Raw genomic sequence first — 15,132 nt, 5'->3', positions numbered from 1 at the left:
ACTTGATAGAGTATTCATAGTTTAAAAAAAATTTAGCAAACTATAAATAGGAGGGAACTTTCCTTTTTTTTAAGTTTACTTTTGAGAGAGCTTGTGTGTGCACAAGCAAGTGGGGAAGGGGCAGAGACAGAATCCCAAGCAGGCTCTGCACTGTGAGCTCAGAGCCTGATGTGGGGCTCAAACCCACAAACCATGAAATCATGACCTGAGCCAAAATCAAGAGTCGGATGCTTAACCGACTGAGCCACCCAGGCGCCCCTTACCACAATTTTAAAACTCAAGATTTTAAATGTATATTCATTTATTTTGAGAGAAGAGAGAAAGGGGGAGAGGGAGGCACAGAAAGAGAGAGAGAGAGGGAGAGAGAGAATCCCAAGCAGGCTCCGCCACAGCAGTGCGGAGCCCGATGTGGGGCTCAAACCCACCAATCGCGAGATCATGACCTGAGCCGAAATTAAGAGTCGGACGCTTAACCGACTGAGCCACCCAGGTGCCCCTAAATAATCAAGATTTTAGAAATAATCTGATCAATATAACAAGTTGATTCTAAAGTTTATATGCAAGCACAATGGCCCGAGAAGAGCCTCTTGAAAGAGAAGAACGAGCAGGTGTCAGAGTTTAGTATGAAGCTATGGTGCTTGAGACACTGTGGTGTTGGATAGACAGATGGACCACTGGCATGGCATGGAGAGCCCCGAAGCTGATCCACAGCCGCATAGACGCTTCTTATCCCCCAAAAGCACTCTTTCAAGACACTGGGTAAAAGGACATTCGTCTCAATAAACAGTACTGGGACAATTGGACATCTTTATGGAAAAAAAGAAAGTTGACCCCTACCTTCACACTATCCATAAAAGTGTGAAAAACAAGACAACTTCTAGAAGAGAATGTAGGAGAATATTTCCATAATCTTGGAGGCAGGGAAAGGTTTCTTAAACAGGAAATTAAAAACATTAATCATAAAGGAAAAAATGGTAAATTTGACTTTTGAAAATTAAGAAGTTTGGTTCATCAGAAAACATCATTAGGAGAGTGAAAAGGGGTGGGAGGTACCTGGCTGGCTCAGTTGGTGGACCACCTGACTCTTGATTTCAGGGTCGTGGGTTTGAGCCCCACATTGGGCCTGGAGCCTACTTAAAAAATTTTTTTTTTTTTTTAAAAGAGAGTGAAAAGGGAAGCGATTTGTAACACACATAAGCAACACAGGGCCTTATGCAGAATATGTAAAGAGCTCATAAATCCTCATAAATCAACAAAAAAAAGATCAACAATGCAACAGAAACATGGGAAGATGGACAGAACAGGCATTTCACAGGAGAGGCAACACAACGGGCAGGGCTGAAAATATATATACTACGTGAGTTTCCTGTAGCCACAGTAACAAAGTACCACAAGCTGAGGGGGCTTAAAACAACAGAGATGTATTCTCTCCCGGTTCTGGAGGCCAGAAGTCCGGGGTCAAGGCGTGGGCAGGGCTGTTTCCTTCTGAGGGCTCTGAGGGCGAATCCGTTCCCGCCCGTCTCCTAGCCTCCGGTGGTGGCCAGCGGTCCTTGGTGTCCCTTGGCTCCTAGAAAAGTCACCCCGATCTCTGCCTTCACCTCCACGTGACCTTCTCTGAGTCTGTGCGCCCCTTTTTCTCTTCTTAAAAAGGCCCCAGCCATTGGCTTAGGGCTTGCTCTAACTCATCCAGCATGACCTCATCTTAAGTAATTACATTTATAAAGACCCTATTTCCAGATAAGGTCCCATTCTGACGTTCCAGGTGGGCGTGAATTTTGAGGGATGTTATTCAACCCGGTACATATACCGTATGACCTGGCCATTCTCCACCTAGGTGTGTGCCCACCGGAATGCACATGCATGCGCACCACGAGACATATACATAACTGCAGGCAGCGCCGTTAGCCATACTGACCAGGGTGGGAAACCACTCAAATGTCCGTCACCAGGGGAAGGCCTCAATCACTGGCAGAATATTTATCCAGGGGAATGCCACGCAGCAGTACTGCTATCATGCAATGATTCACATTAACCTCCCATTCTTGAGCGATCATGATGCAAAATATAATACTGAATAATTTCACTTACATGAAGTCCCCAAATAGGCAAAACAAAGCCATCATATTTAGAGATGCATGCTTAACTGGTGCCATGGTCTGAGTGTTTGTGTCATCCTACACCAAGTTCATATGTTGAAACCTAGTGTCCTAATGGTATTAAGAGGCAGGGCGCGAGGAGGTGCTTAGGTCTTTAGGGTGGAACCCTCACGATTGGGATTAGTGCCCCCCGAGGGGCCCCAGAGAGCTCCCCGGCCCTTTCCACCAGGTGAGGATACAATCAAGGCCTGCAACCTGGAAGAGGGCCCTCGCCCCACCCTGCTGGAACCCTGATCTCGGACTCCTGGCCTCCAGAGCTGTGAGCTATAAATCTCTGCTGTTTACAAGCCGCCGGTCTGTGGTATTTTATCATAACAGCTGGAACAGGTTAATGCAATTAGTAAAATTATCAGGACCAAAGTGATGACCACAAAAGTCAGGTCTGGGCTCACTTCGGTGGAAATGAGACGGAGGTGATTAGAGAGGAGTGCAGGCATTAGACACATGGGCACATATACACGTGGTCAACCTACTAAGAAAAAGCAGAGAACGGCAAATACCAAATTCAGGCTAGCAAGGACTTCTGTGGGGAGGCAGGAAAATGGGATGTGGGGACCCAGATTCCTGCCAAGGAGTTGGCAGTGGCCTGTGAAGTCTGGGGCAGGGTTTATGAGGATTCCTTTTATTGTATGCTTCATATACAGGTAACATATAACAGGTGACACATATACATGTAACACATATGTAACCTGTGTAGCATATAGATATTACACATGTCTTGCTTCATGTCCAATATTCTATTAAACAATTTAAGAAGGGGCGCCTGGGTGGCCCAGTCACTTAAGCTTGATTTCAGCTCAGGTCATGATCTCACAGCTCAGGAGTTCGAGCCCCGCATCGGGCTCTGTGCTGACAGCACGGAGCCTGCTTGGGAGTTTCTGTCTCCCTCTACCTCTGCCCCTTCCCTGCTCATGCTCTCCCCCTCTTCTCTCTATCAAACTAAATAAATAAACATTAAAAAAAATAAAACAATTTAAGAAGACATAGGGATGATGAGGGCCCAGAAGGGTTCTAATGAATTATTGAAGTTAAAAAAATTTTTATTTTTTTTAACATTTATTTACTTTTGAGGAGAGAGAGAGAGAGAGAGAGAGAGAGAGAGAGAGAGAGAGAATATGAGCAGGGGAAGGGCAGAGAGACGGAGACACAGAATCTGAAGCAGGCTGCAGGCTCCAAGCTGTCAGCACAGAGCCCGACGCAGGGCTCGAACTCACGAACCGCGAGATCCTGACCTGAGCCGAAGTTGGACGCCTAACGACTGAACCACCTAGGCGCCCCGAATTATTGAAGTTTTTACCGTAAAGGTGGAGGAAGCCCACAGAGAGAAGATGCTCATTGGTGCTGTCAACATTTAGTGTGAGTGACTCAGCTTAGATGTCACCTCCTGGTCAGAGCAGCCTCAAGCAGGTGCCCCTCTCTGTGCCTCCCTCCCAGCCTCATCCCTCCCTGTTTTGAACATCCATCAGCCTGTGTCATGTCCTGCTGTCCTGCATCTTCTCTAGACCAGACTGGATTGGGAACTTGGGGGAGGGGGGGTGGGGTCCAAATCTGACTCAGTGCCTGGCCCATAGCAAGTGCTTTAGGAAGCCTCGAGGGTCACCACTCCAAGGACCCCTGACAACTCAGAGGAATAAAAGCAGCCACAAGCAACCTTCCCCCCTAAGGATGAAAGCATTTCAGCAAGAGACTGCTGGCTGGCAACGTCGCATTTGCAAGAAAGTCATTGCCTTCAAAATTTATTTAAACAGCTCTTTTTGTATTCTTCAGTTTGCTCATGGCCAGTGGTTCCTCTTATCACTCTGTGTCACCATTCTCCTGGTCCCCAAGGCATCCATCCCTTTCCCTTGATACCTTCTGCTCCTGTGGCACCATTCTAGAACTTTCCTCCCAAAATATGGCCCTTTCTGGGTCTGTCCTGAGCCTGGAGGACTTCAGCACACTGCGATGCCATTTAGGGACCTCGACCTCGTTTCTTTCACCACTGGGTGCCAGCCCAGGCAGGCTCTCCAGGACTTCCGTGAGTGACCAAACGAGGGAATGCAGCTGAGTCCCAGGGTCGTGCTGTGTGCTGGTCCCTCGTCTCCCTGGCTGCCCCAGCCCTGGCTCTGGCTCCAACTTCTCAGTCCCAATGCTCCCAGGACCCCTGCCCCCATGCTGGCATCACGACACCTGGTCAAAACATCAGTCCCAGACCAACGCTGAGGCAGCAGCCTCTGGTCTGTCTAGCCTTCTCTCTCTGCCCCTCCATTACTCTTGCCAAGCTCCCATCCTCTCCGTCCCAGAGACGTGACAGCCTCCTCTTGGTCTCTGCTAGCGCTCTCATCCCCTCTAGTCTGCTCTGCTTACCACAGCCAGATCAGCCGCTTAACAAAAAATCAGATGGGGGCGCTGGGTGGCTCAGTCGGTTGAGCGTCCGACTTCGGCTCAGGTCATGATCTCATGGTTTGTGAGTTCGAGCCCCGCGTCGGGCTCTGTGCTGACAGCTCAGAGCCTGGAGGCTGCTTCAGATTCTGTGCCTCCGCCTCTCTGTGCTCCTCCCCCACTCAAGCTCTCTCTCAAAAATAAATAAACCTTAAAAAAATTAAAATCAAATCATGGCACTGGGGCTTCTGGGGATAAAGTAAAGCTCCAGTGCAAACGTCTCCCCTCAGCTGGCCTGAACATGGCCACTTGGGGGCCCCACAATGCCCCAAATTTAACTGTCCCTGGTTGACTCCGTCTCTCAGTCCTCAACTGAGAGACCCAAGAGTCACCTTCGGACACCGTCTTCCTCAACCATGTCCTATCAAGTCCACCTCCTCTCTCTAGGCTCAACTGCCACTGTCCTAGTCGGAGCCACGCTCGTGACAACCACGACTACAATCTCTTAAGCAGTTTCTCTGACAAGCAGAGGTAATCAGTGAGCTGGCCCGGGTGTTTGAAGGGCAGCGGTGTCTGGCCATAGTGTCTCGCTGTCCAATCATGAGTGCCCGGCTTATTGCAACCACAAATGGTGCCTCAGCAGACCTTTTTGCATGTGCGTCTCCTGGCTCAGGTGAGTGTTTCTGTTGAATGGACCCGTATGAGGAAAATTGCTTGGTTGAGGGTCATATACCTTTTTCAGCTTGTTAGATGCTGCCAAATTATCCACCAAATTGGTTCTACCAACTGACACTCTTACCACTGTGTAGGTGAGACTCTATCTCCTAACATCCTTGCTGACAATAGGCATTATCAAACTTTCTTCTCAATTCTTGTTATGAAAAATGTCACACATATAGTGTATTAGTTTCCTAGGGCTGCCATAACAGATCACCATAAATTGGCAGACTTAAGACAACAGAAACTTCTCTCCCAGTCCTGGAGGTTCCAAGTCCAAAATCAAGGTACAGGCAGGTCCATGCTCCCTCTGAAAGCCCTAGGGAGGAAACCTTCCTGCCTTTTCCAGCTTGTGGCCAGTCCAGGGGTTCCTTGGCTTACGGCTGTAACACTCTAATCTGTCTCCATTGTCACGTGGCCTTCTTCCCTGTGTGTCTGTCTCTGTGTCCAAATTTTCCTCTTCTTATAAAGATACCAGTCATTGGATTTAGAGCCCACATGAATCCACCATGACCTTATCTTGATCACATTTGCAAAGATCCTATTTCCAAATAAGGTCACGTTACAAGTTCATTGGATGAACATGAATTTCAAGGGGTCACCATTACATCCAGTACATACAGCAAGGTCAAAAAAAGCTTACAGTGCCCACCTGTAGATCCACCCCTAGGTTGTGCCATTAACGTTTTACCACTGTTGGCTTTATCACAAACCTACCTCTGTAGCCACACTTCCCTCCATTTTATTTTTGGTGCATTTCAAACTAAGTTGCAGCCATCAGTTCATTTCCTCCTAAATAAATCGGTGTACATATCCCTAACGGGACTTCACTGATTATAGCTACCAGGTTTTTTTTGTCCGCTTGTTTCTAATAGTCACCAGTCTGAGAAACCGAACATGGCACAGAAAAAGATAAAAGTCTTCCAATTCGTTTTAGGCGGTGTCTCCCATCTTCTGACTCTAGCTGTCACTTTGTCTCTTTCCTCTCTTTATTTTTTTTTTCTTTTTTTTTTTTTAATTTTTTTTTTCAACATTTTTTTTATTTTATTTTTGGGACAGAGAGAGACAGAGCATGAACGGGGTAGGGGCAGAGAGAGAGGGAGACACAGAATCGGAAACAGGCTCCAGGCTCCGAGCCATCAGCCCAGAGCCTGACGCGGGGCTCGAACTCACGGACCGCGAGATCGTGACCTGGCTGAAGTCGGACGCTTAACCGACTGCGCCACCCAGGCGCCCCTCTTTCCTCTCTTTAAAGGAAACTTCGAGAAAAGACAACTTAACGACCGTGTCTCCTTCCTCCCATTGACATCGCTCTTGCCAAAGTTTCCAGTTGTTGCTAAGTCCAAGAAACAGTTTTCTATCCTCATCTTACCTGCTTCCTGGCAGCAGTTAACTCTGACATTGTTAAGCTTGGTGTCCTTGAAACCACGCTTCTCCCTGGGTTTTCCCCTCCTCCTGGATACTCCTCCGATCTCTTCTGGACCCCCCTACTCCCTGCCCATTTTAAGTGCTGGGGTTCCTCTGCACGTTATCCGGGGCCCTCTTCTCCCCTCATCTGTCTCAAGCAGAATCCATCTGCAGGAAAAAGAAAGCACTCTTGCAATTTTAAGCGGAAGGAATATTAAAACCGAGAGACGCGAAGCCCTGCGTGTGAAGACCTACCGAGCGGAGCCGTCCCAGCCCCGCCCTAACTCGCGATGGGAACCAGGAGCCGGCCGAGCTCGGCCCTGCCTCCTTTCCTACTTGGAGCGTGCGCGCCCGGAGACACGTCTAGCCAATCAGTGAAAAGGAGTGGCCGTGAGTGGCATGATCTTTGTCCAATCGTCTGCGGCCCTGGGGAGCGGGCCTGCTCGCGAGCCAATGGCGACGGGGGGCGGAGCTCAGGCGGGGGGCGACGGTCACCTGATCTGCAGCGGCGGCGGCGGCCGAGGCAGCGGAGGCCGAGGCTGTGATGGCGGCGACCGCAGCGGCTCGGCTTCAGGCGGGGACGCGGCAGGCCCCAGCGCTCTGGCAGATGCGGTGGCTACTGCTGGTGCTGGTGGCGGTGGCGGAGGCGGAGGCGGAGCAGCAGGTGCCGCTGGTGCTGTGGTCGAGTGACCGGTGAGCGTGGCGGGCCGGGCCGGCGCAGGCTGTGCTGCGCGCCGCGGCGGCTGAGGTGCCCTCGCCCGGCTCCGGGGCTGTCCTCACGAGCGGTGGCCAAGGGGGGCAGAGGGGGACTGTCCAGCCAGATCAGAGCTCGGGGCCCCACGCATCAAGATGGGAGCCCGTGAGCTTCAGATCCTAAGTCATGCGCCGCCCCCCCTCCCCCCTTGACAGCACCTCTTCTGTCCCCTGCCAGGGACTTGTGGGGTCCTGCGGCCAACACCCACGAGGGCCACATCACCAGCGACATGCAGCTCTCCACCTACTTAGACCCCGCCCTGGAGCTGGGCCCCCGGAATGTGCTGCTGTTCCTCCAGGACAAGGTGCGCCCGCCCCACCCCTCTCTCCCTCAGTTGTCAGGAAGAAGTCAGGCCCTGCCCCCCCCCCCCCAACACCGAGGCCCATTCCCCAAGGGAGGCTTCAGTGACCTTGTGCCAACTGTAGGGACGTGGGACTCCTCTCTTGGGAAGAAGGCCTGCAGGAGAAGGTTCAGTGGGAAGGACGGGGGTCCTGAAATGGCACTGCCTCGATTGGGTGAAGCAGGGGGTCAGAGGGCAGATGTCTTCTGAGTACCAAGTACTTACCTGAGCTACTCTGTGCGGTGGGGATTATTGACACTGTTTACAGATGACAAGACTTCTGTCCAAGGATGGCAATGGCAAATGACACAGCTGATGGGTGACAGAGTTGTGATCCTAACTTTAATGATCATAATTGAGATGGTCGAAAATGATCAGTTATTGACTGCTTCGTAGGCACTGTGCTAAGCTGATGTCATTTTCTTGGTTTTACTGCCAGGGAAACTGAGGCTGGTAGAGGTGCGACGATTGGCTGGTGGTCCGTAGTTTATGCGCACCACAGTTGGTTCCCATCTGAGTCTGCCAGAGGACCCCCCCCCTCCCCACGGCTTGTGCTCTAGCACACAGTTTTCCCTCCCATGCAGGTCTCTCTGCCTCCAAAGCAGGCAGATGGACCATAAGAAGATTCTAGGGCAGTGGAGACTTGGTATTTGGGAGGTTACCAAGCCTCTGCTTATTCCTTCCTTGGTGGCGGCCTGTGTGGCTCATTCCCCTTGTGGTCTCCCCCTGTTGCCCTGTGGGAAGACAGCGATGGCCATGCTGGCCGGTAGTCCTGTCAGGAGGTGGTAAATAATGTAGTTAGACTGCAACTCAGTTCTAGTTCTACTACTTACCAGACTCTGGACGTGCGAGAGAATCAGAGAATGCCCGTTTCCTCATCTGTAAAATGAAGACACCGCCTCTGTCAGAGGGCTGTGAGGAGCAACACTTATAATCTATGTAAAACAGCTCCCTGCGGTCCCCTTATGGCATTCACACGTTCATTCATTTGCCAAACGTGGACTGCCTAGTATGTACCAGGTATCAGGTGTTGGGGACAGAGCAGTAAGCAGAATAACCCAAGCCTCTACCTGGCAGAAGCTGACGTTCTTGTGAGGGCAACAGGTAAATGCTGAATTGGTGTATCATATAATGTCAGTGCTGTAGTTTTCAGGGAAGGAAGCAGGCCAAGGGGAAAGAATGACTGGTGATGCTGTTTAAGGGTGATCAGGCAAGGGCTCCCTGACAATATCCGAGCAGATACCTAAATGGAGGGAGGGACAGAGCCATGTGGGTATGGGTGGGAGGGCTTCCTGGCAGAGGGAACAACAGGTGCAAAGGCCCTGGGCCAGGGGTGCTCTCCGTGAGCCCAGAGAGAGCTGGTGTGGCTCAAGTGGAGTGTCGTGAGGGAGAGAAGCGGGTAGGACATGGTTAGCCAGGTAGCCAGGACATGAGGGGGAAAGGCTTGCTGTAGTTCTAAAGGTGGCGGGAAGCTTTGGGGCCATTTGGGGGCAATTTGGAGTGAAGACTATCGGGAGGACACAGTGGTGGTTACTGGGCTTTCAGAATGAGAGCCCAGGCGGCCAAACAGGGTCAGGATCCCAGCCCAGAAGAGAGAGGAGGCTGGGCAAGTGTGTGTACTAAACAGAACGAGGTTAGGGAAACTGATTAAGATCGCCTCTGGGCCTAACTGGGAAAAGCCAGAGGAATCTGGGAGTTGGGGTGGAGGGGCAGGAGTTGAAGGACATCTGTAGGTTGGAGAGGAATAGGGAGGGGACGGGGTTACTGTGGTCCGGAGAGCTCAGAAGACTCAGAAGACTTCGGGGCCTTCTTAAGCACATTCCGTCGTCTTCACCTCTCTCCTCCCACCAAAACGAGGCAGGGAAGGAGGTCCTTGCCCTTGTCTGAGAAGGGTCCCGTCCAGACCAGACATAGGCGGCGTTATAGCCGTTGCGACTGAATGCAGCTTCTCGTTTTCTCTGACTTCCGCCCCGGGCATGGGGGGCGCTGCAGTAAATGCTCCTCGCTGCCCGCTACCCCTCTCCCAGCTTCCCCATTCCCTACCCAGTTCCTCATCCGAAGGTAGGTGGCTGACTCTTAATCCTGAGGTTACCACAAGTCAGCTGCCCACAGATTTCCTCCCAACCCCGTGACCACCACCCATGTTTTCTCACCCTGCCAGGAGGGTGCCGAACGAAAAAAAGAGAACCTTCCTTTCCCCCACTCCCTATCCCCAAGCGTGCCTTTGTTCAGTCTTTTGACCAGACCGTATCTGGCTGTAAATGAGATTTGGCTGGCCCCGCAAACACACACGGAAGCTGTGTGCCCCCTCCCTGGCCCCACCTTCGGAGGCATCCTCTCTGCTTCTCTCCTAGCTGAGCATTGAGGACTTCACAGCATATGGTGGCGTGTTTGGAAACAAGCAGGATAGCGCCTTTTCGAACCTGGAGGTAAGTGTCCCCTCCCAGCCAGGGGCCACGGGGGCTGTCCAGCACTCTCCCCCACAGCACAGGAAAAACCGTCCCCTTAGGAACCAGACATGCCAGCTTGGGGGTAGAAAAGCCTGAGGTGTCGGGGGCCGGGAATGTGGGGTGTTTTTTTTCTGACCTCGGATAAGATGCCGGTGTGGGTGTGCCTTGCTAAAGAGGGCTGCCACGGAAGTTTGGGGGCTGGCACGGGCCCACCGGTCCCTTGCTGACTTGTCCTTTTGCCTCCCCCCGGCCCCCAGAATGCCCTGGATCTGGCTCCTTCGTCTCTGGTGCTTCCTGCCGTCGATTGGTATGCGGTCAGCACTCTGACCACTTACCTGCAGGAGAAGCTTGGGGCCAGCCCCCTGCACGTGGACTTGGCCACCCTGCGGGAGCTGAGACTCAATGCCAGCCTCCCAGCCTTGCTGCTCATCCGCCTGCCGTACGCAGCCAGGTGTGTCCTAGCCCCGGGGCCCAGAGAGCAGCGAAGCTCTTGGCCGTGGTGGCACAACTCGGCCAAAACATCAGTCCTCCTGTTCAGTACCTTGAAGCCCTATCAGAAGGTGCCTCGTATGTCCAGAAGAGGCAGGAAGGGCCTCTGGTCAGTCGTGACTCAGGAGTTAGCGGCCCGCCCCTCAGTGAGGCCCTCTAGAGACGAGGCAGATCTGGGCCCTGCTGGTGGCAGCTAGCTCCCTTGGCCAGGACACGTTCACGGAGCAGCCGGCGGGGCCTCTCCCGGGGCCGTGAAGCTGGAGGAGAGGGGCAAGGGCAGGGCCACGCAGCGAGCAAAGGTGCAGGGGGACGAGTGACCATGGCTTCCAGAGCCCCCGGCTGGAGTGTGCAGGGTGAATGGGACTAGTGGGGGAGGATGGTGGCATGGGGTGGAGGACACACTGGAGGAGTAGGGGGCAGGTGTCCCCAGGCGGTGGGGAGCTGTTGGCGTTGCAGGGGCTCTAACGCTTTGCCTCTCTTCCACAGCTCAGGTCTGATGGCGCCGAGGGAAGTCCTCACGGGCAATGGTGAGTGGGCTCAGGGAGGGCATGCGTTTGCCAGCCTCATTCAGCCCGTGACTGCAGGCTCCAAGTTCCCCAGGCCCTCTTCATTCCCAGGGTGCCCCCCCCACCCACTTCTCAGAACGATTGGCGGCCGAGCAGAGAAATGCGGCCCCCAGGCCTCACCCCTCTTCAGCCGGCTTGAGGTGTTGGGACATCTAGGGGCCTTCCGTGTGGGGGGGCCCGTGGAGTCCGTCTCCACTCCAGAAGCGTGAATCCTAGAGTTTTGGGTTTAACAGACCGGCAGTGTTTCAAAAAACGGTTCTGAGGACTTCCCTTTTGCTATGAAGGATGATCGTTCCCCCCAAAAGGTCATTGAAAATGTCTAAGTGAAACTGGAGTTTTCTATATCTCTGTCTTTTCTTATTTATTTATCCGTCTATTTATTTATTATTTTAATGTTTATTTAGTCTTGAGAGACAGACAGAGAGACAGAGCGTGAGCAGGGGAGGGCAGAGAGAGAGACACACACACAGAAGCCGAAGCAGGCTCTAGGCTCTGAGCTGTCAGCACAGAGCCCGATGTGGGGCTCGAATTCACAGACCACGAGATCATGACCTGAGCCGAAGTCAGACACTTAACCGCCTGAGCCACCCAGGCGCCCCTTTTCTCATTTAATTTAGTTAGGGCTTGGCATTAGGGAGCCAACTGCTGAGGCCGTAGGTGTCCCCGGGGGAGGCTGGGGGTGCGTGGGATAAGAAGCAGCTGCTCTTAGGGACCCGTGAGGGACCCTGAAAACGTGAGTGAAGGGTGATAGGAGCCAGCTCTGTGAGGATCTCGGTGTCCCACCACACAGGGTGTGTCAGTTGCCAGGGGTGGGAGGCTTCACAGTGCAGACATCTGGTGGTCCCCACCCCAACACGGTAATGCCACTGGATGTCATCAAGAGAGGCCGCTCACACGGCACATGGAAGGGCACAGCCCCGTCTCTGTTGTCTTCTGCTGCGGGACTGGCAGCCGGCTTCTGGCAGGTGTTGGGGTGTTACCGTAAGTAGCTATCTGCGACCTGGTTCTCTGCTCTCCCCCTCGCTCCTCAGATGAGGTCATCGGGCAGGTGCTGAGCACACTCAAATCCGAAGACGTCCCGTACACCGCGGCCCTCACAGCGGTCCGCCCTTCCCGGGTACGTAGTGTGTGCTTCTGCAGGGGCCCTGGGAGGCGGGGGCAGAGGCAAGTGCTGAGTGGGGCTAGGTGTGCGGCTCCAAGGGGAATGCCCTGCGGGGGCCGGTTTCTCCCCTGGGCCTATGTGGGGGGACAGGGATGAACCAGAAAGTGATGCTTTCTCTTTCCAGGCTGCAGCCTTCTATCTGGCCCAGTGGGCCTCACAGGCTGGCATATTTGGACAGTATGTCCAAGTGCTCCTAATCTGGAGGGACTAGGAAGATCACAGGGGCTTAGGGGTCCGCCCGGGAAGAGCTTCCTGGAGGAAGGGCCTCCGAGTATGACCAGTGCAACTGCAGATACTAGAGAGGGTGCCCAGCGGGGACAATGAGGAAGGCCACTTGATTCTGGGCCATGCTCTCAGCTCCACTGAGACAAGGCTTGTGGGTTGTTTGTACAGGTGGCCCGTGATGTAGCCATGGTGACTGGGGGGCCAGGTCGCCAGCTGCTGCAAAAACAGACAGTGTCAGCTGTGGTCCATCCCCCTGTGAGTTACAATGACACTGCCCCCCGGATCCTGTTCTGGGCCCAAAACTTCTCAGTGGCATACGGGAACCACTGGGAGGACCTGACCTCCCTCACCTTTGGGGTCCAGGATCTTAACCTCACTGGCTCCTTCTGGAATGACTCCGTTGCCAGGTAAGGGCAGAGTTCCTGCCACTGCAGGTGGGTGCATGTGTATGTTGGGGGGGGAGGTTCACTGTGGGAAGCAGGTGAGATTGTGGGGTGGGGCAGGTGGAGGGCTCTTGGAGTGGGGCTTGCTCAGAGTTTTGCCTCTCCATGCCTTCTAGTCCTTGCCCAGACCCTTGGTTGTTAACACTTCCCCGTCACCAGGGAACCTGACACTTCCCCACACCCCCTTTGCCTTAAGCAGCCTCAGGGTGACTGCCCGAGGGCGTATACCAGGCCTGAGTTAGTTCTAGGGCTTCTGTACCCTCGCTGCGTGGCTGGAGAGACCACCTTTATCCCCAAAGCCCAATCCGGGCATCTCAGCAACCCCGAGGGGACCTGAAAGGAGGGGCAGTAGGCTCAGGGAAACCAGAGGAAGGTGCTTTTAGCTGGAGGTGGGGGGCCTGGGTGCTGGCTTCTGACCTAGATGTGATAGGGCCTTAGTTTCCCCATTTGTCAGGTTGGGACCCTGCCTCTTCAGGTGCTGTGAGTACCCGGGGCAGCATAGGTAGAGTGGACTTGAGGAACTTGCTCTACTGCTAGATGTTAAAGGCCCCCCAGAGCCTGACAACTCCCCTCTTACTCTGGCCCCGCAGGCTTTCGCTGACCTACGAACAACTCTTTGGTACCACCGTGACATTCAGGTGAGTCCGAGGGGCAGTTGACATGTGGGCAGGCTGGCGTGGCTCCGGCCTTCCCGGCTGCCTGACGAATCCCCGGACGGCCTCTCCCTCAGGTTCATTCTGGCCAACCGCTTCTACCCGGTGTCTGCCCGCCACTGGTTTACCATGGAGCGCCTTGAAATCCACAGCAACGGCTCTGTCACCTACTTCAATGCCTCCCAGGTCACAGGGCCTAGCATCTACTCCTTTCATTGCGAGTACGTCAGCTGTCTGGGCAAGAACGGCGACCTCCTCGTGCCCCGCGTGCGGCCCTCTCTCTGGCAGATGACCCTTCAGCACTTCCAGGTAGGGAGCACGGGGCCCGGGCTGTGGGGAGCAGCGTACCTGGGGGAGGCGGGTGGGCAGCGGAGGCCTGACGGCTCCCGGCATCTCTGGGCCTGGGCTTGGCCGCGTAGTTGAGGGTCCTGTGCCCGCAGTGCTGCCATTCTGTGGGATCTGGACTAACCCACTAACTTGGGACTCCCGGTCCTCACGTGGGGCCACATGGTCCTTTCCGTCCCCTCCCAGATCCAAGCCTTCAACGTGACAGGCGAGCAGTTCTCCTACGCCAGTGACTGCGCCGGCTTCTTCTCCCCGGGCATCTGGATGGGGCTGCTCACTTCCCTGTTCATGCTGTTCATCTTCACCTATGGCTTACACATGATCCTCAGCCTCAAGACCATGGACCGCTTTGACGACCACAAGGGCCCCACCATCTCGTTGACCCAGATTGTGTGACTCCATGCCCGTGGGGGGTCGCAGGCACGATGGTGTCCAGGTTGTTGCTTTCCCACTTCGAGGCACGCTGGACCGAAGGGCTTCCCCTCTTCCTACCATAGCATGAACCCCCCAGTTCCCCTCGGCCTGTCTTGTTACCCGTTGAACACGCTGAGGGGCTCTCCACCCTCCATCTACCAGCAAGGTGTACATAGTTCTTCGTAGATAGGAGACAGATCTCCCAGGTCCAGTCATTGTAGGGGGAGAGGACATGAGTTCTGGGACCCCCTCTTCCCCCTTATTTATTCTCATCTCTCCACCTTCACCCTTTGCTGTTTATAATGCTTTTGTGTATCAAATGCTCCCTCCCCAGACTTTACGGGGCTCCCTGCAGCAGCTAGAAGCTGAAGGTTCCCTGAGTTTGGGGCAGTGTGGAAGTACTATTTAATTGTCCTGCTTGGCTGGTGTCATTGTCTTTTGGTGATGTTGTGCTAATAATAAGCAGTACACTGGGGTTTATTTCTGTGGCCTGAGAAGGAAGAGACCTCCACAGCAGCTGGGTTGGGTGTAATCATTGGTTTTCTGGCATGTACCCGCCAGGAGTGCCTGGCAGGAGCCTGGGGTTCTGGGTGGTTTCCTTCCTAATAAAATAAAGACAGGTTGCCATGCTTAGGCCTCTTGTCACTCAT

At 53.8% G+C, this 15,132-nt stretch overlaps 1 protein-coding gene across 1 annotated transcript; it reads left to right on the top strand.

Annotated features, from left to right (window-relative positions):
• Positions 1–7,131: 7,131 nt before the first annotated feature.
• ATP6AP1 (ATPase H+ transporting accessory protein 1) lies at positions 7,132–15,115 on the top strand. Its single transcript, XM_053891577.1, has 10 exons — positions 7,132–7,334; positions 7,573–7,699; positions 10,090–10,164; positions 10,443–10,636; positions 11,161–11,201; positions 12,272–12,357; positions 12,796–13,034; positions 13,661–13,708; positions 13,801–14,032; positions 14,255–15,115. Exons 1-10 carry the CDS (start codon positions 7,186–7,188, stop codon positions 14,462–14,464), a joined length of 1,401 nt encoding a protein of 466 aa, XP_053747552.1. The 5' UTR covers positions 7,132–7,185; the 3' UTR covers positions 14,465–15,115.
• Positions 15,116–15,132: the final 17 nt, after the last annotated feature.

This window comes from Panthera pardus, unplaced genomic scaffold (genome assembly GCF_024362965.1).
Source record: "Panthera pardus isolate Hobbes unplaced genomic scaffold, ASM2436296v1 HiC_scaffold_27, whole genome shotgun sequence".
NCBI lineage: Eukaryota > Metazoa > Chordata > Mammalia > Carnivora > Felidae > Panthera > Panthera pardus.
Note: the sequence above shows the minus strand (reverse complement) of the source record. Positions and strands in the feature narration are given on the sequence as shown.

What these genes read in the sequence shown, in the direction of transcription:
- ATP6AP1 (XM_053891577.1), top strand. Translation starts at nt 7,186, where the DNA reads ATGGCGGCGACCGCAGCGGCTCGGCTTCAGGCGGGGACGCGGCAGGCC. An exon ending in GTGCTGTGGTCGAGTGACCG is followed by an intron (nt 7,335 to 7,572) that starts GTGAGCGTGGCG and finishes GTCCCCTGCCAG; the next exon opens with GGACTTGTGGGGTCCTGCGG. An exon ending in CGCCTGCCGTACGCAGCCAG is followed by an intron (nt 10,637 to 11,160) that starts GTGTGTCCTAGC and finishes TCTCTTCCACAG; the next exon opens with CTCAGGTCTGATGGCGCCGA.